We start from the raw sequence: 23,924 nt of genomic DNA, 5'->3' as shown, positions 1-23,924 counted from the left end.
GAAACAGTAAAGCTCCAGGTCATAGCCATTCACCGAGCTGAAGTCATGGTAGATCTAAAGCTAATTTAGAGCCTGGAAATCCTTGAATGCGCATATGATAGATATGGAAAAAGTTGATGTTATTATGCAGGAAGATCAAGAGTTGTATCAGACAGAGAGCAAGAAAAACAGCACATGGAAGGTGAGAGTGATAGGGCTGAAGATAAAATTCCAGCGCCCACAGTAGAAATGAAAGTCGGCAATTCACAACTTATTTTCATAATTGATTCAGCTCCAGCCATGTTTGTTTTCTCAGAAGGAGACTTCAGGAAGTCTGTAAGTCGCATTTCCTTATGCAAAACTGGTGTGAAACTGACTCCTTGTTCCAATAAGAGTATTCCAGTGTTGGGTGAGGTTAGTGTAAGGGTGGAATATGATGATACAGCCTATCACTTGCCATTGGTAATAGTAGAAGGGACCAAAGTCTCCCTGATGGGAAGGAATTTGCTTAAGAAGGTGTAGTTAAACTGGGCTGAGTTATTTACAGTAAGGATAATAAAAGCACGTGTGTCATTGAGGAAGTGCTAAGACAGCACAAATTATAAAATTAGGCACCACAAGGCTGAAGATAAGATAAAGGACAGTGTAAAGCTGACATTTTGCAAGGACAGGCATGTGCTTTATGCACAGATACAACACACCTTGTTGACACAGTTGAGTGCAACAATGCGCATCATAATTGGAACTCTCCGCTGAACACCCCTCCCCTGGCCTCTTGTCCTTGCAAACATCTCTTGGCCGCACGTCCGCTGACTGGAAAGCTCACAGGCTGGTTGAAACTATCTGTGCAGCACCTCACTTACCACTCCATGATGACCTGGTCAACCCACCAACTGCCCGCCTTCCATCTCAGTGTCCCAGCTGAAGCATCATTCCAGAGCAAAACCTATCAGCACACGTCATTTGGATCAAGGAATGGGAAACACAGGAAGTCACTAACAAGTTCCTTGTGACAAACCCCACCTGTCGAATGGCAGGCTTTGAACTGCCACAGTGACAGTGGTCCTTGCTAAATAGGTTCAGGACAGGCTAGCTAGGGCTCCTGTGCAGCCAACCTCCACTGGGGTCTTAGTACAAACCCCTTAGGCACTTGTGGAAAGACCCAGTAATGCTGCACATTACCGAAGGGTGTCTCCTCTACAGACTAAGTGGTGGAGGACTAATCACCTTAAATTCAGTAAATTAGGAGGCTATCACATGGCTTTGGGGATTTGCATTCGCTAAATAAATAAAATAATATGCACAGGTAGAAGCAGTAAGTAAAGAGCTGAATAGGTTAGGAAGAACAGAGGCAATTAAGAAAGTGAAGAGCAGGGAATGGACCGCACCCATGGTGGTAGTTCAAAAAGCAGATGGGTCATTTGGATTTCTGGAGATTTTAAGCAAACAGTAAATAAGGTGTTTGAGAATGATAGTTACCCACTGCCTACCAGTGAAGATTTGTTTTCTAATTTGCCAATGGAAAGGTATTCAGTAAGATAGATCTGCCAAATGCATATTTGCAATTAGAATTAACTGAAAAAAGCAAGTAATTGCTTACCATTCATATTCCATTAATAATCTCTCTCTAAACCTTGGTGTAATAGAGTCAAGCTAATGTAAATGGAAGGAAATACCCAGCCAGAAAGCGAAAGAAGCCAGATAGTTTGATAGAAAGTATGTGGGAATGGCGAAGAGATAACTTGTTCTTGTCATTACTTCCAGTCAAATGATATTTTTGTTAAACACTTACTGGTGTTAAGGAAAAACATTTTTTTTAACACGTGTAAATTACTCCGGCAATATTGGTCATATGTGTTTTGGTTGGGATTATAATAGAAACATAAGAAAATCAACCTCTTAAATTTTCAGGTATTGTTGATGTTGATTTAGTCATACTGTATTCTGGGAATTTACGTACATGCACCATTTAACATTTTAATGCACAAGGTTTTTTTTAGATGGGGAGGGAGGGTAGTATATTGTACTATCTGAGCATTTTGTTATTTCTTTATTGATTCATGGGATGTGGGCATCGCTGGCTAGGTCAGCATTTATTGCACTCCCTAATTGTCCTTGAGAAGGTGGCGGTGAGCTGCCTTCTTGAACTGCTGCAGACCATGTGGTGTAGGTACGCCCACAGTGCTGTTAGGGAGGGAGTTCCAGGATTTTGACCTTGTGACAGTGAAGGAACAGCGACAGACTCAGACTCATAGAAGTTTACAGCACAGGTGGAGGCCATTTGGCCCATCATGTCTGCACCGGTCAACAAAGGTCTGACTACACTAATCCCATTTTCCAGTGCTTGGCCCATGGCCCTGGAGGCTATGGCAATGCAAGTGAATATCTAAATACTTAAATGTTACGAGAGTTTCTGACTCAACCACCCTTTCAGGCAGTGAGTTTCAGATTCCCACCACCACCTGGGTGAAAAGATTTCTCCTCAAATTCCCGCTTAGCCTTCTGCCTCTTACCTTAAATCTGTGGCCCCTGTGTGTAATCTTCTACCAGGTGCCCTCTCAACCTTCACTGCTCCAAGAAAACAACCCCAGCCTATCCAATCTTTCCTCATAGCTCAAACTCTGCAGCCCAGCCAGCATCCTGGTAAATCTCCTCTGCACCCTCTCCAGTGCAATCACATCCTTCCTATATCACGGTGACCAGAACTGCACAAAGTATTCCAGTTGTGGCTAACCAAAGTTTTATACAGTTCCAGCATAACCTCCCTGCTCTTGTATTCTATGCCTCAGCTAATAAAGGCAAGTATCCCATATGCCTTCTTAACCATCTTATCTACCTGCCCTGCTACCTTCAGGGATCTGTGGATATGCAGACCAAAGTCCCTCTGATCTTCAGTACTTTCCAGTGTCCTACCATTCATAGTGTAATCCCTTGCCTTGTTAGCCCTCCCCAAGTGCATTACCTTACACTTTTCCGGGTTGAATTACATTTGCCACTGCTCTGCCCACCTGACCAGTTCATTGATATCCTCCTGCAGTTTATGGCTATCCTCCTCACCATTTACCATCCTACCAATTTTTGTGTCATCCGCGAACTTCTTGATCACACCCCCTACATTTAAGTCCGCCACAAGTCCGTACATTTATGTGCACCACAAAGAGAAAAGGGCCCCAGCACCGAGCCCTGTGGAATCCCACTGGAAACAGACTTCCAGTCACAGAAACATCCCTCCACCATCGCCCTCTGCTTCCTGCCACTCAGCCAATTTTGGACCCAATGTGCCACTTTGTCTTGGATCCCATAACCTCTTACTTTCTTGACCAGGCTGCCATGAGGGACCTTATTAAAAGCTTCGCTAAAGTCCATGTAGACCACATCAAATGCATCACCCTCATCAACATTCCTGGTTACCTCCTCAAAAAAATTCGATCAAATTTGTCAAACATGACCTTCCCTTAACAAATCCATGCTGACTATCCCTGATTAATCCATGTCTCTCCAAGTGCAGATATATCCTGTCCCTCAGAATTCTCACCACTGAGGTTAGACTGACTGGCCTGTAATTCCCCAGTCTATCCCTTCCTCCCTTTTTTAATAATGGGACAACGTCAGCAGACCCTCGAGTCCCCTGGCACCTCACCTGTGGCTAACCAGTATTTGAAAATTACTGCCAGGGCCCCTGATATCTCTTCCCTTGCCTCCCTCAACAGCCTAGGTACATCTCATCCGAGCCTGCGGATTTATTCATATTTAAGACCACTAAACCTGCTAGTACCTCCTCTCGCTCAATGTTAATTTCCCCTAATATTTCACAGTCCTCCACCCTGATGTCTATACCTGTGTACAAAGGGACCCCTTTGTCCTTTTGTCTATGACATCTTTGGCAGTCTTTTCTTGGCCTCCACCTATCACTGGCCCCCTATCGAGCTCTCCTATCCCACCCTCTTCTACCAGCTTATATTTCATCTCATTTCTGTATGACTTAGTTCTGATGAAGGGTCATACGGACTCAAAACGTCGACTGTATCCCTCTCCGCAGATGCTGTCAGACCTGCTGAGTTTTTCCATGTATTTTTGTTTTTGTTCTAGATTTCCAGCATCCGCAGTATTTTGCTTTTATCCAGTTAATAGTTGGGTAGTTAAAATCCCCTACTATTACTACCTTATTATTCTTACACTTCTCTGAAATTTGATTACATATTTGACCCTCTATCTCTGTTTGGGAGCCTATAGTACACATCGAATAGCGTGTTTGCCCCTTTTGTGTTTTTTGCTTCTACCCATATGGCCTCATTTGATGATCCTTCCAAGATAACACCCCTCCTCACTGCTGTAATTGATTCCTTGATCAATATTGCGACCCCCCCCACCTCTTCTATCCCCCTCTCTATCTCATCTGAATACCCTATATCCAGGAATGTTGAGCTGCCAATCCTTCCCATCTTTTAGCCAAGTCTCGGTCATTGCTATGATATCATACTCCCACATGCCTATCTGTGCTCTCAGTTCATCTGTTTTATTCCTCAGGCTCCTTGCATTAAAATATATTCCATTTAACCTTGCTAAACTCACTTCTTTCTTATCTAGCCTACGTTTCCTCTGCCTTCCAGACTCACTTACTAGTGTTTTAACTTCTAATTCCATCCCATTTCTTTAACCTCTAATTCCATTCCCATTTCTGACCTTATGATGGAAGGATGCTCATTGATAAAGCCGCTAAAGATCTTTGGGCCAAGGATACTACCCTGGGGAACTCCTGCGGTGATGTCCTGGAGCTGAGATAATTGACCTCCAACAACCACAACCATCTTCTCTTGTGCTGGTATGACTCCAGCCAGCAGAGAGATTTCCCCCTGATTCCCATTGACTCCAGCCTTGCTAGGACGTAAAGACAGAGTAATAATAAGAGAATAGAAAGGTTGGATTTAAATTAAGAGGGAAAAAAGATAAAGGAAAAATATGATGATTTAAAAATATTGCCCTCTCTACTGTCCTCTCTGTTGGAGAGAAGTAAATAAAGTTAGTTCAATAATGGCTGCCTGCTGTGAGTCCACATGTTAATCTTTTCTCAGTGCAATACCCAACAAAACCTTTTTGTGGATGCAGAAAAACTTTACGAGAATGGTTCCAGGAACTTCAGTTAAGATTACAGTTGTAGATTGGCAAAGCTGAGATTGCTCTCCTTGGAGAAGGTAAGATTGATAGGAGATATTTAATAGTGATGCTCAAAATCATGAGGGGTCTAGACAGAGTAGAAAGGGAGAATTCAAATTGCAGATCCATCTGGGGCATTCAAAACGTTGGTTAAGTACCTGAAGAGAAAATACTTGCTGGGCTAAGGGGAAAGGACATAGGACTGGGACTAAAGAGTTGCTCTCGAGAGAGAACTTCATGAACAGGATGGGCTGCATGGCCTCCTTCAGCCCTGTAACCATTCTATGATTCTATTCAATGATTCAATTTGTCCTTTAAAGAACAAGTACCACCATCAGTGTCCTAAATAAAAGCATGACAAATAATTATTCACCTTTTGATTTTGTAGAGTTTTGAAACATTTTGAATAAGCAGGGCTGATGGCATAATTGGGACAACTAGCCTGAGGGAGCTACTGATACTGACATTATGAGGGTGCTGAATTAATGACCCCGAATTTGAGCAGGGTATCTCATGCATGTCCCATTAGTTAGACAATTTCCTTCACCCTTCAGCTCAAAAGGTTTTGCGCTATAGTTTGCTGGAAGCGAGCTGATAATGGCATGGTGAGGGCAATGTGGCATCTGGGACTTCAGTGAATGATGGTAGCAACGGTCTATCTCTTTAACCCATGGGATTTAAGGATTGAGAAAGAAAGAGAGGAATGAATGAGTTGGAAAGGGGATGAATTGGAGTTAAACAAGTAAAGACAGTAATAAAGAGAGGGAAAGAAAGATTAGATTTAAATTAAGAGAGAAAAAAGACAAAGGAAAAATAAGAAGATTTAAAATATTAAATTTTTAAAATTGCCAGCTATTTACTACCTGTAGAAGACTCCACAGTTTCAGTTGTTCCCTTTCTGAACTGTAAGGTTGAGTGCAGGAGCCTAATCTCATTATTAAAAACTTATGTTATGTACAAACCCTAACTTTCTGTCTGGAGTTCAATTGGTAATTAATGCTTAAGTGCAACAATTTCCCAAAGCAGTGGGGATGGTGATAGCAAGCTCCTGTTTTTGCAAGTCTACCTATTAAATCTTTCAAATTGTCCAGCAGCTTGTGGTGATTTGCATGGCAAATCGCTTCCTGATCACAAGTTGCTGGCCGATTTGCGCATTAGTAATGATGTGCACCTTAAACTTACCATTAGAGGTGTCAGCTATGGCTCAGTTCATAGCACCCTCACCTTTGAATCAGAGGGTTGTGGGTTCATGTCCCACTCCTGGAAACTAAGAACTGTGATTGTACTCGAAAGAGTTGCAATCTGTGACTGTTGATAACTCAAAAGATTTTAAACTTACCATTAAGAGGCGTCAGCTGTGGCTCAGTCCATAGCACCCTCGCCTTTGAATCAGAAGGTTGTGGGTTCATGTCCCACTCCCGGAAACCAAGAACTGTGATTGTACTCAAAAGAGTTGCAATCTGTGACTGTTGATAACTCGAAAGAATTTTTTTTTTAAACTTGCCATTATTTTAACTAAGGGGAGGTGGTGACATAGTGGTATTGCCGTGGACTGGCCGCCTAGAAACCCAGCGTAATTCTCTGAGGACCTTGGTTCAAATCCCACCACAGTTGATGGTGGAATTTGAATTCAATAAATATCTGAAATTAAAAGTCTAATAATAACCATGAAACTGTTGCTCACTAAGGAAATCTAATGTCCTTATCTGGCCTACTTATGACTCCAGAAAATGTGGTTGACTCTTAAAAATGACCCTGAACAAGGGCAATTAGGGATGAGCAATAAATGCTAGCCTAGCCAGTGAAGCCCACATCCCATGAACAAATAAAAAAAAATTCTGGCCATTGTCACATTACTGTTTGTGGGAACTTGCTGTACACAGATTGGTTGCGGTGCACAAATTCCTCCATTACAGTAGTGATGAGGCTTCAAAAGTACTTTATTGATGTAAAGTGACTTGGAACATTCCGTGGTTTTGAAAGGTGTATACAAGTCTTTAATTTTTCTTTTTATTTGCTTGCTCTAATTATGATGCTAGGGTTTTGCTGCACCTTGCATGTAAGAACAAAATTGGGCTTTCTATCTTCCAATTTCCATTATCTACCATAGGGTCCCCTTTATTACAGTGGAATGAATATGATCCACTTTACAAATAACCCTGCATTTTCAAAAAGGTATTGCTGATGGTAATAACTCTTCTATTAGTTTTCTAACATAATATATCGAAGCAGACAACCATCTAAGAAGTATATGAGAAAAAGTGATTGCACTCTGACATTTGTTTCTTGCTATTGATTTAAGCAGCGAATGGTCCCCTCTAATTTGATGCGTTTCATTAGGCTACTCCGCTTTGATTTTGAAATGTATCTTCCAATACTCTTGCAGATATGTTCAGGCATGCGATAAATTCTGCTTTAAAGCTAGCCCAGGAGCTGGCCCTTTTATTGAGATGCTGACTTGTTTCATTATGTTTAAGCATTTATAAAGGCATATGCTGTTTCGCTGATGTACTTAATTATTGTACAAGTTAATCTGTTTTAGTGTTAAGCTTTTGTGTGAACAATCTGATAGTTGTAGTGGGCAAAAGTTCTGTTGCATCAATAAATCAGCTGAGTAATTGAGACACATCGCACTTTCTTGCTAAAATCCATTCAAATTCTACAGGTTTTCCGTGGGAATGTCGATAACAACTCTCCACATGCAAATTCATTTAATCCTCCTATAGAGGCCCAGTACATACGACTGTATCCTCAGGTCTGTAGGAGACACTGTACATTGAGGATGGAGCTGCTTGGCTGTGAAATGTCAGGTAATCTTAACTTAACACTCCACACCGTGCTGTTGCATACACCTATTTTAAAAGGTTTGCTGCAAAAGGGATTAATTTTGTTGATGAAACTATGAATTATATATAAGCTTTCCTGAAGTAGGTTTGTTCCACTTCATGCAATTCCTATCAAAATTCCAGTGGTAGCAGCTGCGATTAAGCACTGGTTATGAATTGTAATCACACAAAGTTATTCACAGGTTCAAGTGAAGGCTTATGGAATCGAGACCTAAATTTGTTGGTCTACTGACAAAGGACCACACAGATGAAAAGTCTTCTGCTATTATTAGAGGGTAAAAATTGGCATGGAATTAAATGTGTACGAGGAGTCTAGCAGACTTAAATTTATTTACAGAAACCAATCGTCATGGAAACAAGGAGCGGAACTTTCCCCTCCAGACATTAAGTGCCGTAACGGACGGGTGTTTCCCACTAGACAACGTGGCAGGAAATCACACCCGATTTCACACTCAGAAGCTCATTAATTATGCATCGGCGAGTAGCTCTCCGAATCACATGGCGGGGTGGGCACTGATTCGTCCACTCCGCCCGTACCTAATGAGGTCAAAGGTCGTGGTGCCATATTTAAATGCCACCCGAATATACACATTACTCTCAGCAGGCCAGCTGTGTGCAGGAAACTTCTTGATATGGCCCCACCGAAGAAAAAAGCTGCTCCTGGATTCAGTAATGACTCCCTTCAGGCCCTCATCCATGGAGTCCACCAGCACCAGGATGTCTTCTACCTGAGGGATGGCACCAGCCTCACCTCATCAGCCTGGGAGGTGGTTGCAAGGAAGGTCAGCTCGTTGGCAATCTGCTCGAGAAACACCATCCAGCGCAGAAAGAAGATGAATGATCTCATCTGCTTCGCCAAGGTAAGTCAACCTTTAGCTCACATCAATCTCACACTCTCATAATGGCATCATGCATTCAATGGGTTACACTGCTCAGAGACCTCACACAATATTAGCAGAGGACACATCATCACCGATTGTCTCACGGATACTTCAGCATCACCAGCATTTTATCATGCCTGCTTCCCAACCTCTCCTCCATCTCCTCACGACATTCCATTCCATTTATCTTCATGCAGGCCAAACTCGCCCACAACCGGAGGGTGATATCGCAGACAGGAGGAGGGGCGGCAGTCATCCAGGAGCTGTCACACTTTGAGAAGGATGCCGCCAAGCTGGCAGGCAAAGACAGAGATCGCTCCTGTGGGGAAGGCGAGATCGGCCTCTCCCAGGATGGATGAACCCTCCATGAGTTGCTCACATCCTGACATTCTCAGTGAGCAACATGCAATGTTGTATTCTGTCTGCTTATGAACTAAATCTATCTTCTCTCTCTTACAGACACCAGCAGGCCCAGAAAGAACACCAGAGCTACAATAAGCCACAGTCCCCAGGACACCTCAGAGGAAGAACCATCACTGCATTCACCTGCACTGTCCACCAGCACAGAGGCACATACTCTGGTGGGCCACGGATCTACATTAGGCTCAGGGTCACATTCTGGGGAACACCTCACTGACACGTCTGCACAGCAGTCGGAGGCAGTGACAGCCCAGGTCTCTGGCTCTCGGAGAACCGCTGGGGAATAGCCACTCACTGAGTCTGAGTCGGATGATGAGCCACTGGAAGCTACCATCTCACACATGCTAAAGTTGCAGCAGAAAATCAGATAGGGTTGTGATAGGCAGTCAACAGACTAGAGCGAATGATGGAGGAGTCCATCCACATCCTGTCTGATGTGGCTCTGATATGCAAGCGCTTTGAGGTCTCCATGGGAAGGGTAGCGGCTGCCTTGGAGATTTGGATCCAGCAGATCCTGCCAGATTTGTGTTCAGACCTGCGCTCCATCACTATAGGCATTGGTGGGATCTAGTGGCTAGGCAAGAGTGGGGAGGGAGGGAACGGCAGGGCACCTTCTCCTCAGGGAGTCAGGCACTCACAGTGAGGAAGACCAGCAGCTGGAGACCCCAGGGCCATCCATCCAGCTGACTCCGAGAGTGTCCAGCCGATCCCAATCCCCTCTGTCTGTAACTCTATCACCTCCATCTGTTCAGGCCGACGAGGGTGCACCTGCCCCTCAGCAGGAGACCCAAAGCAGGCCGGGGCCCTCCAGATCTCAACCCTCCAGAGGATGCCCGCCAAAGTCATCAAAGACAACAGGGTGTAACAGTCAGCAGGCTGCCTCCACATCCACTGCAGATGTCGGGGATGCACTAAGACATAGCGGTAGGCTTAGAAAAATTAAGAAACTTTGACATCACTTCTGGGTCACAGGTGTTCAACCACTGTATATATCATGGCCTTTGTAAATAGATTTGCTGTTCATGAGAATGGTCTCATCTTTCTAAAGCATTGTCCATATGCATTTATGTGCCCTCTTCTTGCAAGGGTGAGCAATACTCCCACTCAGGGTTCGCTTCCCTTTGTGAGCCTCATATTCATGTAATGTGTAGCTGAGTCACAATTGTAACTCGGCCCTTGTGTCATGTCAGGGAGGTGTGTCAATCTCTTCATTGGAAGTGTTTGTAAAATGCGTTATTAACCTCTACTCCTTACACGTTCAGTGTGCTCACTATCCTCGGAGGGTTATAATCGTTTCTCAAAATGCGATGGCTGTCTTTATTGTTAGTACCAAAGTCCAAGACCTGCAGCCATCATGGTCTTACCATGCGCACATCTCAGTGTCTGCTAAAAGTTTCTCATTAAGTTGGTGGCGACTGCAACAAGTCCTTTGATGCAGCATTTGTGCGGTTTTTCCAACTTTCACTTCCCTGAGTGCACGGATACAGGGTTCGCCGCTGACCTTTCCAAAGATAAGGGCTTGGCGAATCATGAGGGTTGAAGGTTCAAATCTAAATGCTGAACTTGTTCTCGATGTTGCTGGTTGTAAAGACCTTTCAGTGCAATGGATGGCACTGAGGGACAGAAGGAATGTGGCTGTGTCCCATTGCCTGTACCTTACCCCTCCTGGAACTTTATGGCTATCAGTGTGACACGGGCACGTCTTCCACGTCATGCTTCATCGATGGCATCCTCACATGGAAGCTAACCCTCATCTCCTTCAGTTTCTTGCCCTTCCTGCTCTTCATCATCTGAGGAGGTCTCAGCCTCCTCTGGCAAGGGATATCCCCTTTGAAGTGCCAAGTAGTGAAGGGCGCAACAGACTACGATTATACCCTCTGTGGAGAGTGCTGTAGAGCCCCACCTGAGCAGTCCAAACATTGGGCGCACAGCTTCAGAATGCCCGTACTCTGCTTGATGATAGATCATGTCGATCTATGCGCTATGTTTCATCTCTTCTTTGAGGCACTCTGAGGATGAAGCATAGTTGGCATGAGCCATCGTTTGAGTGGGTACCCCTTAACCCCAATCAACCAGCCCTGTAATTGCTGAGGCCCTTCAAATATGTGAGGCATCTGGGAGTGACTTAGGATGTATGAGTCTTGGAAACTCCCAAGGTACCTGGCACAAATGTGCATGATGTGCTTCTGATGATCACACACCAGCTGAATGTTCAGGGAGTGGAACCCTTTCCTGTTAATGAGCATCAGGGGCTGCTGCCATGGAGCCCTCAAAGTGTGCAATGGATTGCACCCTATACTCCAGGGAAGTCTGAGATAGCTGCAAACCCCCAAAATCTAGCAGCCTGGCTAGCTTCATCGAGTGTGAACTTCACATAATAATGAGGCTTCCTGTAGAGGGCATCTGTCACCAGCTTGATACATCATACAAGATCAGAGATTGCAGGACTGCCTTTGGTAAGGTGGCATATTTCATGAATGTGCCCAAACCTCTTCCCCAACCTCTGTGGGACTGAGATGTCAAGTGTCAGGGCTGGTATCTTAGTCACCTAGATCTGTGAGGTTGTGCCTCAGCTACAAGGCTGTGTCAACGAAAAGCTGATGCAGCTCTAAGACATGACAGTGGCTGTCTGTTTGCGAGTGGGCGACCTACTATATTTGCCCTGTGTTCATTAATCTGTTGGACCTATCAGTCCACAGAGAGAAGGAAGAGGCAGTGGCATAGTGGTATTGTCACTGGACTAGTACTCCAGAGGCTCAGGGTAATACTCTGGGGACCCGGGTTTGAACTCCAACATGGCAGCTGGTGAAATTTAAATCCAATATAAATCTGGAATTAAAAGTCTGGTGATGACCATGAAACCATTGCTGATTGTTGTAAAAACCCACCAAGCTGTTCCATTACAACTACAACAGTGGCATCTACCCGGCAATGTGGAAAACTGCCCAGGAATGTCCTGTACACAAAGAGCATGACAAATCCAATATGGCCAATTACTGCCTCATCAGTCTACTCTCAATCATCAGTAAAGAGATGGAAGGGGTCATCAACAGTGCCATCAAGTGGCACTTGCTTAGCAATAACCTACTCACTGACACTCAGTTTGGTTTTTGCCAGGGTCACTCAGCTCCTGACCTCATTACGGCCTTGGTTCAAACATGAGCAAAAGAGCTGAACTCCCGAGGTGAGGTGAGAGTGACTGCCCTTGACATCAAGGCAGCATTTGACTGAGTGTGGCATCAAGGAGCCCTAGCAAAACCGGAGTCAATGGGAATCAAGGGGAAAGCTCTCCGCTGGTTGGAATCATACCTAGCACAAAGGAAGATGATTGTGGCTGTTGGAGGTCAATCATCTCAATTGCAGGACATCACTGGCATGAGTTCCACTGCAGGGTAGTGTCCTCGGCCCAACCATCTTCAGCTGCTTCATCAATGACCTTCCTTCCATTGTAAGGACAGAACTGGGGATATTTGCTGATGATTGCACAATGCTCAGCATCTTTCATGACTCCTCAGATACTGAAGCCGTCTATGTTCAAATTCAGCAAGACCTGGACAATATCCAGGCATGGGCTGACAAGTGGCAAGTAACACATGTGCCAGGCAATGACCATCTCCAACAAGAGAGAATCTAACCATCACCCCTTCACATTCAATGACATTACCATCACTGAATCCCCCACAATCCACATCTTGGGGTTACCATTGGCCAGAAACTGAACTGGACCAGCCATATAAATAATGTAGCTACAAGAGCAGGTCAGAGGCTAGGAATCCTGTGGAAAGTAAATCACCTCCTGACTCCCCAATGACTGTCCACCATCTACAAGGCACAAGTCAGGAGTGTGATGGAATACTCTCCACTTGCCTGGCTGAATGCAGCTCCAACAACACTAGAAGCCTTACACCATCCAGGACAAAACAGCCTGCTTTATTGGCACCTCTTCGACAAACATTCACTCCCTCCACCACCGACGCACAGTAGCAGCAGTGTGTACCATCTAGAAGATGCACTGCAGGAACTCATTAAGGCTCCTTAGGCAGCACCTTCGAAACCCACAGCCGCTACCATCTAGAATTGGTTTCTTACATGAAAAAGAAAAATTTGCAGGACAATGGTGAAACAGCGGTTGAGTGAAGTGAATTGGATAGTTCTTCGAAGGAACTGGCACTGGCAGGGTGGACCAAATGGCCTTCTCAGCAGTCACACCACCACCTGGAATTTCCCCTCCAAGCCACTCACTATTCTGACTTGGAAAAATATCGCGTTCCTTCACTGTCGCTGGGTCAGAATCCTGGAACTCCGTCCCTAACACCACTAAACCGCAGCGGTTCAAGAAGGCAATTCACCACCACCTTCTCAAGGACAATTAGGGATGCGCAATAAATGCTGGTCTCACCAGCAACGCCCACATCCCATAAATGAATTTTTTAAAAATTAAGGTGCAAATTGAGGTTTCCTTAGTTCCCATGAATGAATTTTAAAAACCTAATGTATTGAATACCTTATGTGAACATTCATTGTCATTTGTAATAAAAAATATGTTCTATTTTGCTGAACAGCCATTTTGACAAAATATATATTAACTTCAAATATCTATTTCTCTTTACCTTTTCTCGATTTAACAGTCACAAAGAAAAATTGGACATAATTTCCATTCTCTTGCAGTGGTATAAACTGCAGTATAAATCACAGTGCTGAATATTCATTTTTAAAATTCATTCACTGGATATGGGCGTTGCTGGCTAGGCCAACATTTATTGCCCATCCCTAATTTCCCTTGAGGAGGTGGGGAACTGCCTTCTTGAACCGCTGCAGTCCCTGTGGTGTAGGTATATCCACAGTTTACAGGTTGCTCCAATTTTTGTAGTCTTACAGCATAGGAGAAGGCCATTTGGTCCATCCTGCCAATGCCAGCTCCTTAAAAGAACTATCCAATTAATTTCCCTCAACCGTTGATTCACCGTTGCCCCACAAATTTTTCTTTTTCATGTAAAAAACCAATTTACTTTTGAAAGTTAAAGCAAGCTGTGCCATGAACGATTTTAATCCTCATCTTCCCTTCTGTCTTGCAGTCCCTCATTGATTGACGAATTGTGCCCTTTCCACCCTGCTCTCCCTCACTGACTAACTCAACTGTTCCCCCCCAACCCGCTCTCCACCGCTGACTGACCTGATCTATCCAGCTCTCCCTCACTGACTGACCAATTGTTTTTCCTTCTGTCTAGCGCTTTCTCAGTGCTTGATCGATTGTCCCTCCTACTGACCTGCCCTTCCTCAATGGCTGACCAATTGTGCTTCTCTGACCCACCCTCCCTCACTGACCGACTGATTATTCCCTCTGTCCTGCTCTTCCTCAGGCCTACAGCAGAAAAATGAGATTTGCCACTATAGTGATGTTGCACCTTCGCATGTTCATTTGAGTGCATCGAACAATTGATGACCTTGTAACTTCAGTGATGGGAGAAGGTCAGAGAGGGGACAATTGGTCAGTTAGTGAGGGGGAGCAGGCCAGAGAGAGGACAGTTGGTCAGTTAGTGAGGGGAGCAGGCCAGAGAGGAGACATTCAGTCAGTCTGAGGGAGAGCGGGGCAAAACTGATTGTTCCTCTCTGACCCACCCTCTCTCAGACTAACTGATTGTTGATTTTAAAAGCAAGGCTCGGGAGAAGGGTCATATGGACTCGAAACATTAGCTTTGTTTCTCCCGCTACAGATGCTGCTAGACCTGTTGAATTTTTCCAGCATTTTCTGTGATTATTGATTTTGCCCTGCAAAAATCTCCTCTCTGGCCTGCTCCCTTCACTAACTGACTAACTGTCTCCTCTCTAACCTCCCATCACTGAATTTACAAGGTCATCAATTATTCGATGCACTTAAATGAACAAGCGAAGATGCAACATCACTATAGTGGCAAATCCCTCATTTTTCTGCTTCAGCTAATTGGGTAAATGGATCACCATGGAGAGAAATAACAATATTCCAGGTTTGTTGGGGGCACAGAGAAATGTAAAGACTGTTAACTCCCCGACTGTGCCCCACCCCCTCCCCCACCCCCAACTCCTGGCCCCCAACCACTCATTTTTAATTCCTATCATGTTAGGATATGATCCATAGATGTCAACAGCCTCTGATGTCTTGCCAACACCTCATTCTTCATCTGTAATCCTGCTCGGCAGTTGACAAACATGCAAATTCCTAAAGATATTCAGTACTCAAAGGGGTTAATCTATGACATTTCATTTTAATGTTGTTTGGAGAATATTCAATCACTAAGACGATCACCATCTGCATAAATGCATTTTGTTGCATGAGTCATTACAGCATGCAAAGGTGGAGACACTAGCAGGCGTGCTCTCCTCCCACTTCCAGAGATGTTGGAACCAAGTTCTGGATCCTATCTACTGCTCTGGGAATTGAACTTTGGCCTTCTCGTCTATGTGAGTTAAATTCCACCATGCAGCAAGCACTCAAGTAACTTGTAGGGATTTTATGTCAATTGTTTAGTTATTTCCTTGGTTATTTAAGCGTCTTTGAATATTGAAATAAGTTATACTCCTTAAAGTGTTACTTTGCTCAGTTTTAGAATTGTACATTTCTCAATACCTCCAGTATGAGACACCTGCAGAAAAAGGGTTGATCTTTGGCAGATATTAGGACTTTGGGACCAATTTTGCACAGAAAGGATTTGGAAAGGAATTACATTTAAATATTAGATTTTTAAAATAAAACAAGTTTAAAATATAATATGGAGTTGAAAAGTGGTTAAAATACTAATGAGCTAAGCATTAATTTATTTCCCTGCAGACTAAATAATTTGTTCTCTGCTCTCAGTGATTAGCAAGTGCCTCGCCTGTTATGTTTAGAAGTCACTGATCCTAAATGTATAGTAGGGATTATCAGCCATAGGTTCTTCCCTCTGGTTATGAACACATATAAATTAGGGGCAAAAAAATCTGACACTCGTTACGTAAACTGAAAGCCACAATGGAAAACTTTTGACAGACTCAGAAGCTCTTAGAATAGAGGAGAGTAAGTAGAATTTTTTTGAAGTAAATCAAGAATGATCCACTGATAGAGGAAGTGTGGGGTCTTCATTAATTTGTATTGTTACACAAAGTCAGTTACTAATTGAAGGTAATGACTGATCAGAACTGTTGCTCTGTGTGAATGGCTGAAAAAATAAATAGATGAATGTTTGTTCCTAGCCATGTTTCCACGCAATGTAAACTAGACATCTTTCTGAAAGATCAGAGCAGCACACAAGAGCAAAAGTGAAAGATGGGGATAAATTTAACCTCCCCCATGATTGGCAGTAGATGATCAGGATGGGTGGGGGAAGTTATTAAATGGGTAACAATATGAAACACAGCCACAGCACACCATGGACACACCTACCTCTGGTTTCATGACGGCAGGTTTGAAGTCGGCCGAGTCTCTACCCTACGCAGGTGGGCTTAATGTTGAGAATATTTAAATGAGCCTCTGTTCCTCAGATTTTAGCAGCCATCTTTCTTGCTCCCTGCAATCTCTTCTCCTGTGATCTCACCCCAGTGATCTCTCTCACCCGTGACATCTACTCCCCAAGATCTCTCCCCTGCCATTTCTCTCAGCTGTGATCTCTCCCTTCCCCCAAGAAATTTCTCTTCCCTCCTCAGAAACTTAGACTCCTCTCCCCGCACAATCATCAACTCCCTCCTGGCTGTTGTCCCTCTGAGCCTCTCTCCACCAACGCCTGATCTCCAATTGCAGAGGGAGGTCCGCAGTGGTACCCTGCTGCCAGGCACAAACTCAGCATTTCTAAGCTTCCTGGGCACAGACAAGTGTCCCCACTCTCTATATGCCACCATGTAAATATCGGTGCCAGTTCATATGTTACACTCCCTGTTGTATTATTTCTCACAACTAGATACAAGGCACTGTGAATCAACTCAGAAATAAGGGCCCCACATAGGGTGCAATTAACATCATTGAATCTAGGAAACTATATAGAGCACTCCCATATTTGTAATACTCCATTTGCACCCACATTCGTACCTTTACATCTACGGGAAATTTGGAACTAAAATCAGTGAAGTATACTACAGAACAGCACAAATCAAGGGCAAGCATATGTATTGCTGCTTTAAGTAGATAAGTGTAAAGCAGTGTTTCTGCAATATCATTACAATAAAATATGATATATGCACACTTGACAGCGCTTTGCGATGTTTCATAATGGAAAAAATTGCCACATAATTAGTATCCCCAGTGGAGGCATTTTATACATTTCAGGGAAATTGCAAAGAACAATTAAATAGATTACCACAATGAGTTTCTAAACCTGAGTAAATGTAAGGCAGCTAATATGAATATATACCAATGTGAAGATTTTCAGTGAAGCTATTTTTGTTGCTGAATTTGAACATATTTGTTTCAATAACTTGATAAATGAGTGTATCCTGAACTGCCAGAGTTACAAAGAATCTGTCATGAAGGCGTGAATTCACCAGGAAGTGGCAGAAAACTGTGGCCCCAAATACAAAATAGGTGATGGGACCAGGTTCAGGAACATTCCATAGGAGTCTTGCATTCTAGAAGAGGAAAACTCTGAGGCAGAAAGGATGTGACCTTTCTTTGTGGGATCCAGTAGATCCTGCTCCAACTGATCCTACAAGGCAAAAACATAGCTTCCTTTACCTCCTTTGAGGCTGATTCTCTTTGTAACCACTTCAGCCTGATAGGATAACTGCAAGGGCTCCCCTGCTTAGGCCTAAGTTACAATTGCAACCTGGACTCAATGACACCATTAAGTTCCATCATAGAATCACAGAGGCAGGCCATTCGGCCTGTTGTTTCTGTGCCAGCTCTCTATAAGAGCAACTCAGCTAATCCCACTCCACCATTCTTTCCCTGTAGCCCTGCAAATTGTTTTTCTCTTCAAGTGCTTATCCAATTTTCTACCACTGAGTGTCACTGAGCGCTTCAAAGTCTGATAGGGGCCTTCATTTTCATTCCCAAGGTGGGTGCACAGAGCTGGGAAACATCCTGGTTCGCCACACCCACCTTGGGAAAAAGTGCCCCAAATGGAGGGACCTTCGTACCGTGGAGTGGGTGTGGAATGGTGTTGGGCCTGCCATTCCCAGAGGCAGATTGGAGGCAGCCACAGGAGCTGTTGAGTGCTGAGGCAGGCTGGTTAAAAGGCCCGCCTTGGTTCTCTGGGTCTTCGTCCCAGTTATTTTCTGAAACATTAGGTCTTCTAGTCTTCACATCTCACACCCTGTCACCTCCCACCCATTCCCCACGCCCACAAATGTCAACTCAGGCCCACCCATGCTCCCCCCCATTTTCTTCTTTCAAAGAAGAAAGCCCCCCACTCACTCCGAATGACAGGGGGTTTAAATAATTTGACAGCTTGACAGTTCCACAGTCCTTATCCACCATTTGTAAGCATTTACATCTACTCTAAAATGTTATAACACACACTGCAGCTTGATGCCCTTGCTACAGCAAAAATGGGGTCTGAACTCAGCACTGAGTTCACATGATCCTCCTGTGTTTGGCTTTCCCATACGTGGGAGTGACTTCCCACCCCTAATTCCAAACCACCCCCCCTCAGTGAAAATGGTTTCTGCTGGATAAGGAGTGACAACCTATACCTATTGTTTGGTTGTGCGCAGATGCCTATTATGTTACATGATGGCTTAATCTCTTGCCATGAAGGAGAGCACTGATCTATGACAAATGGCTTGGCTGGTTAAAGTAGCGGTTAACTAGGTTAAACCTTAAATTTATACTGAGGTTTATGATCTCAACTGGGATGACAGGATTGAGGATGCAACAATTAGCTTCAGCCCCCCTGGATTAGGAAGTGGCAATCTGGCAGCACCCTGATACCTAATCATGAGCCAATAATTACTACTGGAAGTATACTCTTGTGAATGCCCAATAAAGACATGATTGAACAGTCTGCGATCACTAACTATCTAGGCCCACATATTAATACAGTTGCACAAGATGACAATCAGCACCATTAGAATGGTCTCCCAGTGAGATGCCAATGCCTTAGCATTCGGAGGATAGAACATTGGAATAATAATGAGGAAGACAAGCAGCCAGAAGATTTAGGATTGTTTTAAAACACAAAACATCCCTATGATGACTTCAATTAAAGTTTTTGCCTAGTGTCGCTGAATGTTTGAATTTGTAAAAGGTAATATCAAGTAAGATGTGCCTGATTTGTTCTATTTTAAATTTGTTCCTTCTTTTAGGCTGTTCAGAGCCTCTGGGGATGAAGTCAGGACATATCCAAGATTATCAGATTACTGCTTCCAATATCTTTAGGACCCTAAATATGGATATGTTTACGTGGGAACCCTGTAAAGCCCGGCTGGATAAACAAGGAAAGATCAATGCTTGGACATCAGGGCGCAGTGACCAGTCGCAGTGGCTGCAGGTATTTGTTGTACTTTGAAACTCTGGAGCTCTTGTTATCCATGCACAGCTTAACATTTCCTATGTCTCTGCTACAATTAATATATTCAGAGAAAACTCAAGTTTAAAATAAATCTAAATGTAATCTAGTAATGAATTGCTTGCTCTTATAATTTAGAAAATTTATTTTAATAAAAATTCAGTCAGTCTTTGAAGTTCAAAGCTTATGTTCTCATATAAATTCTTATCTATTCTTAATTTCATAAATGAACTGAACGGCCTGTATTCATTTCTTCTTTATGTTTTTCGAATCCAAAACAGTCCTCCTATAGTCATGTGCTGATTCATTCTTTTGGAATGAAGGGAAGAGTTAGGGATCATTCTATTCCATCATTTTACACAGAATTTACAAGAGCAAAACAGTTTATTGTTTGCTCCCCAGCCTCATGGCCTCCAGTGTAAAACCATTTCTGCAGCTCTTTATCCTGAATCCTTCACACTTAATTTGATATTACTCATGAATTCTCAACTACTCAAAACTGCCTGTTTTATCTAATTTGTCCGATGGTTTATAAACCATCATACTCTTCCCTGTTCTAATGAAAATAGCCCCAGTTTTTCAAGTCTTACACAGTCTTTGTATTATCTCCATACCAGGGAATATCTTAGTGAATGTGGAATGAATGCTGTCTAATGCTTCCACATCCATCCCAAAGTACAGAGCCCTGATCTACGCACAGTACTCCAACTGTACTCTTACTGAGATTTTATATAAGTTGACCATTACATTTCAACTTTCATATTTGTGCCTCTTGCCACAAAACTTAGTATTCCATTTGCTATTATTTTATGGCCTTATCCACTTGAGATACTTCTTTTGCTGTCTTGTGAACCTGAGCCCCCAACTTTCTAGGATTTTTCTGCATCACACGACCTCTCCTATCCAAAAAATAACTTATTAGTCTTACTTTACAGAAAATCCCACACCACACTTACTGATGTTAAATTCCGTCTATCAGTTTTTTGCCCATTTTACCATCTTATTAGCATTTTTTGATTATTGGAATAATTTATTATTCCTCATTAGTTAGATATTTGTTAGCTAGTACTCCCCCTCGCTCTATATCCAAATCAGTGGCATACACAATGAAGAGAAGACATCCCAGAACAGACTGCTGTGATGCAGCGCTATCTACTTCCGAGAAGCTGCCTTTAACTCCCACTCTGTTTCCCAACTTTTAACTAGCCTTTAATTCAATTTGCTAGCTTTCCGCTAATTCTGTACTTCCTAATCTTCATCAGTAATCCCCTGTATGATACTTTATCAAAGTCCATGCGCACCACGACTAATGTATTTCCCCAATCCGCTGTATCTGTCACTTGCTCGAAAAAATCTATGAGGTTTGTGAAGCACAATCTTCCTTCCTTTCTAAATTCCATGTGGCTGCTTCTAATTATTGTCTCTTCCTCCATCTATGTAGTAATCTCATCATTAATTAATGCTTTCAAAATGTCCCCTGACAGAGATGTAACCAAATTTATCTGTATTATCTCTCTTTTTGGAATCTGATAATGCATTGGACATACTTAAACAGAATTCTGAAATATTGGGGATCATTTTAACCTGACCCACCTGGCAGGGAATTGAAGGGATTATTGGGTTGGTACTCACCACCCAATTTTACTCTCCACAGACATGACATTCTCCTACTTGTACTCTAATGTTTGATGATACACTTCAGAACTCGATTTGGTGATTGCTGCTTCTGTATGGTTGGATATATTAAAAACCAAAACTTACTATGCTTTTAGTCACATTTCCAAGACTTTAGTGAGCTTGCTTATAAAAGCACATTTTTAATATATGTTTCCATAAAGACAATATTGCAATGGCGAGGTACAGCAATAAGAACATTTGATATCAGGGTAAATGCCTGTTTAAAAAATACCTTTCTAATCCATTCCTAAGGTGATGCTTTGTCACACATTACTGAAGAGAGTGCTGATTGGTTGCCAAGTGGACTCTGATTGGTAGAGGCATTGCCATGCCGAGTAGCAGCGTGAAACAACTAACTTCACCTGTTGCTCAAATTTTTGAGATACCTTGTCCATCCAGTGTAATCTGAGATAGGCTGGGCACTTTCATCAAACATCTAAATCTGATTCTTGCACATCGTCACCCACCTTGTCATTTAAAACTCCAGGAATTCTGCTTTTCAAAAATGCTTGGAGAATTGCCTCCTGTTGGACTGTTGCTTTTGTGTTTAATTAGAGTTGAAGTACTTGCAATTTCTGGAATGCTTTTTTTGAATGATTTCATTCAAAAGTGACGGCCTTAGATCCGTTCAAGAGTTTGCGTGATATACAGCGTGAAATGGCGTGATCAGGGTAGCCATTATCCTGCAGGATGTCTTTGGTGCACCCTGTTTCAGCACCAAGCTTGCATGGTGAGCAAATGGCTCGGACCCTATTTACAAGGTTGCCAATAAGAGCAATCTTATAGCGTGTGGAACTGTAAGAATCCCAACCCGTGTATTGACCAGTGAAGGTAGTCTTGCAGTAGACCATGGTAGAGAAACTCCTGGCAGATTTCTCAATTCGTACGTCAAGGAGAGGGAGTTCATTTGACTGCTCCAGCAGTAGCAACATGAGTGGTATTCGCCAGCATGATGCTGTCAAGCCAAAAAGACATTCTGCCTATCACACAAGTAATTAATGTGAAGAATGAATTTCAATGCCAGTGTGATGCTAGATACGTAGGCTGTACATCCCAAAGACTGGTGGATCATATTAAACAGCCTGTCCCAGTCACTGTTCACAATGGGCAAGGTACAGACCATATGCAACTAGCCTGTGCTTCCAAAACTCGCAACACAGTGTCCAACATTAGATGTGATTTCAGGGTTGGACCACATTTGCTAAATTGTCCTCAGTGTGCTAAGAATCACGCTGACTACCAATTTAAGATTGACATTTGGGCTCACAGTGTGGCGTATTTGCATGTACTGGAAGCTACATATATTAATACACAGGGCACTGTTCTTTGCAGACAGTAAGAACATGTACACACATTGCACCTGTTTCAGCTAAACAAAATAAGTGACAGACATTCACTGACTCATTCCTCAGGGCAATGCCTTGACCAGTCAGAGTATAGCTGCCTGGTTTAAATTTCAACAATGCTAGGCAGTTAACTGTCAGTCACCATCAGTGGTGAATTCTCCATGGCAACGGCTCTACCAATCAGAGCCCACTTGGCAACCAATCAGCACTCTCTGCTCATACACTATGGGCAGAAATTTTCACTTGGCAGGCGGGCGCGCACCCAACCTGCTCAAACATGAAATGACACGCGTTGATGTCGGCTGAGTGTGGCGTGTCAATGCGCAGTCATGCAATAGTTCAGTTGGCAGACGCGTGCCAAAGTCAGCAGCATGCCCACTGACAATTAGAAGGCCATTAAATAATCAATTAACTTAAATTTTTCACTGCCTGTCCAACCTAACAGTTGGCGGGCAGGCGAAAAGGCCAAGCGACATTTGTATTTTTTTGGAAACCTCCAAGAGAGGAATGAACTTTCTGAAAGCAAATAAAAATAAAATAAAAGTTTTAAAATTGAATTAATAACATGTCCCTGTTCATGTGACAGAGTCACATGATGGAACAAGTTTTATTACATTTTTATTTTCTTTATTTTCTTTTTTTAACAACGCTTCATCTCCCTGAGGCAGCTTTGTGTCTCAGAGAGATTATGAAGCGTTCACTTGCGCGCATGTGTGAAATTTGCACTCAGCCCGCTTGCACTCCTCCTCCATCTGCACAGCCAGCGCTGAGTGCTACCACTCGCGTTTCACACTGGGTGGGCCTTAATTGGCCCGCCAGCATGAAATCACGGTCCAGTCCTGATCACGGGTGGTGGTCAGCTTCCTGAACCCACACACCAAGGGCAAAATTCTGCCCTATACATTGTTGTTTTCCCCTTATATTGGTATTTGTGCGCAGTGTCCTGATGAATGTAAGCCGAAAAGCTTCAACATGTCTCTTTTTTCAGCAATACTCAAGAAAAATAATTATTGATTCAAAGAATCAAAAAGACATAAATTTCTTTTCAAAGCTCCATCTAAAATTTGAGATGGAGTGCAGACTAAAGCAAAACTAAAATTATTTCCAAGCCTAAAATATCATTACCCAGTGGAAATTGAAAAAGACATCATGGTATTTCTCTGGAAATTT

At 43.2% G+C, this 23,924-nt stretch overlaps 1 protein-coding gene across 3 annotated transcripts in view; it reads left to right on the top strand.

The window, feature by feature from the left end:
• The window catches only part of edil3b (EGF like and discoidin domains 3b), a 311,349-nt gene that overhangs the window by 243,645 nt on the left and 43,780 nt on the right, over positions 1-23,924 (top strand). For all 3 annotated transcript variants that reach the window (XM_078564731.1, XM_078564719.1, XM_078564710.1), the window contains 2 exons: positions 7,799-7,943; positions 19,529-19,713. In XM_078564731.1, the coding sequence (XP_078420857.1) occupies positions 7,799-7,943; positions 19,529-19,713 (330 nt within the window). The remainder of the gene's footprint in view (positions 1-7,798; positions 7,944-19,528; positions 19,714-23,924) is intronic.

This window comes from Cetorhinus maximus, chromosome 2 (genome assembly GCF_964194155.1).
Source record: "Cetorhinus maximus chromosome 2, sCetMax3.hap1.1, whole genome shotgun sequence".
Classification (NCBI taxonomy): domain Eukaryota; kingdom Metazoa; phylum Chordata; class Chondrichthyes; order Lamniformes; family Cetorhinidae; genus Cetorhinus; species Cetorhinus maximus.
The sequence above is the reverse complement of the archived record's forward strand: the minus strand, read 5'-3'. Positions and strand labels throughout refer to the sequence as shown.